The sequence below is a fragment of the Nicotiana sylvestris genome, chromosome 1 (assembly GCF_000393655.2).
Source record: "Nicotiana sylvestris chromosome 1, ASM39365v2, whole genome shotgun sequence".
NCBI lineage: Eukaryota > Viridiplantae > Streptophyta > Magnoliopsida > Solanales > Solanaceae > Nicotiana > Nicotiana sylvestris.
In genome coordinates this window covers 185,651,676-185,654,083 of record NC_091057.1, presented here as the reverse complement: position 1 = coordinate 185,654,083, position 2,408 = coordinate 185,651,676, and the positions used below count along the sequence as shown (strand labels likewise).

At 39.6% G+C, this 2,408-nt stretch overlaps 1 protein-coding gene across 1 annotated transcript; it reads left to right on the top strand.

The window, feature by feature from the left end:
- The first annotated feature begins 387 nt into the window (after positions 1–387).
- Positions 388–2,187, top strand: LOC138878089 (uncharacterized). Its single transcript, XM_070157748.1, has 4 exons — positions 388–527; positions 1,126–1,309; positions 1,532–1,866; positions 1,992–2,187. The coding sequence occupies exons 1-4, from the start codon at positions 388–390 to the stop codon at positions 2,185–2,187; spliced, it is 855 nt and encodes a 284-aa protein (XP_070013849.1).
- The last annotated feature ends 221 nt before the right edge of the window (positions 2,188–2,408 follow it).

Below are 2,408 nucleotides of genomic sequence, written 5' to 3'. Positions count from 1 at the left end.
GTATTTAGTAAAATGTTGGTGAAAACTCTACTGAGTAGTAGGTCGTGGTTTTTTCACCTTTTGAGCCGGGTGTTTTTCAAGTAAAAATACTTGTGTTCTTTACTTTCTGCATTTATTATTTCTGCAATAGTAGGTTAAGGAACACATAGAAGAACCAGGTCCTTCTATAATCTGTACACGCGAAAATTTGACACCACACAAATCATCCCCCTCTTGTCAAGTATTGAAGTATAAAATATCAATTGGTATTAGAGCGGGTTATCCTTGAAGAGGCTTACACCTTAAGAGAAGATCAACATGAATACACTACCTGGAAACTAGGAGGGGCAATCCACTGCTAGGCCACCACTCTTTATTAGCCAGTACTACTCTTGGTGGAAAAATAGGATGAAAGATCACATTATAGGAGAGGACTACGAGCTATGGGATATTGTCACCGATGGTCCATTGGCTACATTGAAGAAAAATGCTGAAGGAGTAGATGTTCCAAAGACAAGAGCAGATTGCATTGCTGAAGACTTGAGGAAGTGAGAGAAGAATGCTAAAGCTAAGAAATGACTTGTTTGTGGACTTGGTCCAGATGAGTACAGCAAAATCCAAGGTTGTACCACTGCTAAGCAAATATAAGACACACTGCAAGTGGCTCATGAAGGAACACCTCAGGTGAAGAGATCCAAAAGAACTCTACTGTACTCTCAATATGAGAATTTTTCTATGAAGGAAAGAGAAACCATTCAAGAGATATACACAAGGTTCACTACACTGAAAAATGAGCTGAAATCTCTTGGAAGAATTATTCCTGAAGAAGATAGGGTCGAAGATATATTTACTAGAGTCTTGCTTATCACTTGGGAGAGCAGAATCATTGCCATCCAGGAATCAAATAATATTGCCATTCTCCAACTGGATGAATTGCTCGCAAGGTTGTCGTTGGAGGAGAACAAATCAACAAAATTAATGTAAAATTGAAAGCAAGTCGAGAAGAAGAACCCCAAAATCTGATGAATCATTCAAATCTGCTATTGAGGGGGAAGAAACTGTTTCTTCTAAAACAGAGCAGGTAATATTTGGTCTAAATATTACTTCTGAAATCATCACTCAGGTTGCTACAAATTTGGAGAATAGGTTTGTTCTAGTAGGTACTGTGGATGGGGTTGAAACAACTGAGTCTGGAAAATTTGGTGGTAAAAATAAAAATAGAAAAGAAAAAGAGAGTGAGGGTGTTCGAGGTACTGTAAGGGGAGTGAAAAAAGGAGTGGCTGAATCTTCACCCACTTCTGTTAGCTTGACAAAAGAAACAAGTGCTATGGTAATGGAGTGAGGAATCTGATGAAGAAGAAGAAAGTGTGAGAGAAATAGGGGAACGTGGGTCTAGAGAAGATGCTGAGGGGTTAGTTAGATTGGGGGAAAATGTAGAATAACGTGTTCCATCTGAACAGGAAACCTTCACAGATCTACTAAAAAAGGTGACTGACAGTTACAATCCCAAAAAGAAAGGAAGTTCAGGAGTTAAAATCCCTGGCACTGCTAGGAAAACAAGAAGAGGAAGGTTGCCTCTTCTATCCCTGTAGAGACTCCTCCCACAAGAGGAAGAGCTACAAAGAGTCAGAAGAAGCAGAGTAAGGCTGAACTGGAAAAGACCTTAGAAGAAAGTAAGAGAAAAGTTGCTTCTAAGGGAAAGAAGAAGGTGGTTAAGCCTGTTGAGGCTGTTGAAATTAATGAGATGGACTTGGTACTTCGGGATGAAGATGAGACAGAAGAAGTGGAGGTTGTGACTCCAAAATCTAAGAAAGTCAAGACTTCTACAAAGAAGTCTGTTTCAAAAATAAAGTCTGCTGAGCCATCTACTCTGGCTAAAAGAACCAGGTCTGCATTAAAATCAAGAAACGTGAAAATAGTTGAAGAAGAAGAATGAAGTGGAGAAGAAGAAGAAAAAGCTTATGTTGAGAAAAACAAGATGGTTAAGTTTGGGAAGAGAACCATCCTAAAAGGAAGACTCCTCAGGGACTTGGAGGAGGAAGGGATGTTAATGCTACTGGAGAAGTTACAGTTGCAAGATTGAAAGGACATGGTCTTTCAGATAGATGGAAGGCCAGAACTGAGATTGTAGAGTTCATGGCGAATTGTGAGATCAAAAATAGTAGGGTCGCCAGTGTGGTCAAAGGGGGTGACATTGAACTTTCATGATAAAAAACTGGAAGATATCTTAGGTTTACCTGTTGAAGGGTATAATGATTATAAGAAGCTCAAATGACCAAGTCTAGAGAATCTCCCTACTTCCCTTGCCATTACTAGGAAGTTTGGTGACAATGAAGAAGAGCTTGAGCCCAAGGCTATTTACAAAAATGAGATGAAGCCACCCCACAAAGTGCTGTTCGAATTTGTTAACAAATGTGTGCTGCCAAGGC

Bases quoted from the DNA above. Each gene is read 5' to 3' on its own strand.
- LOC138878089 (XM_070157748.1), top strand. From the start codon at position 388: ATGAAAGATCACATTATAGGAGAGGACTACGAGCTATGGGATATTGTC. The intron at 1,310-1,531 runs GTAATGGAGTGA...TGGCACTGCTAG, and splicing joins CAAAAGAAACAAGTGCTATG to GAAAACAAGAAGAGGAAGGT. The intron at 1,867-1,991 runs GTCTGCATTAAA...CCATCCTAAAAG, and splicing joins ACTCTGGCTAAAAGAACCAG to GAAGACTCCTCAGGGACTTG.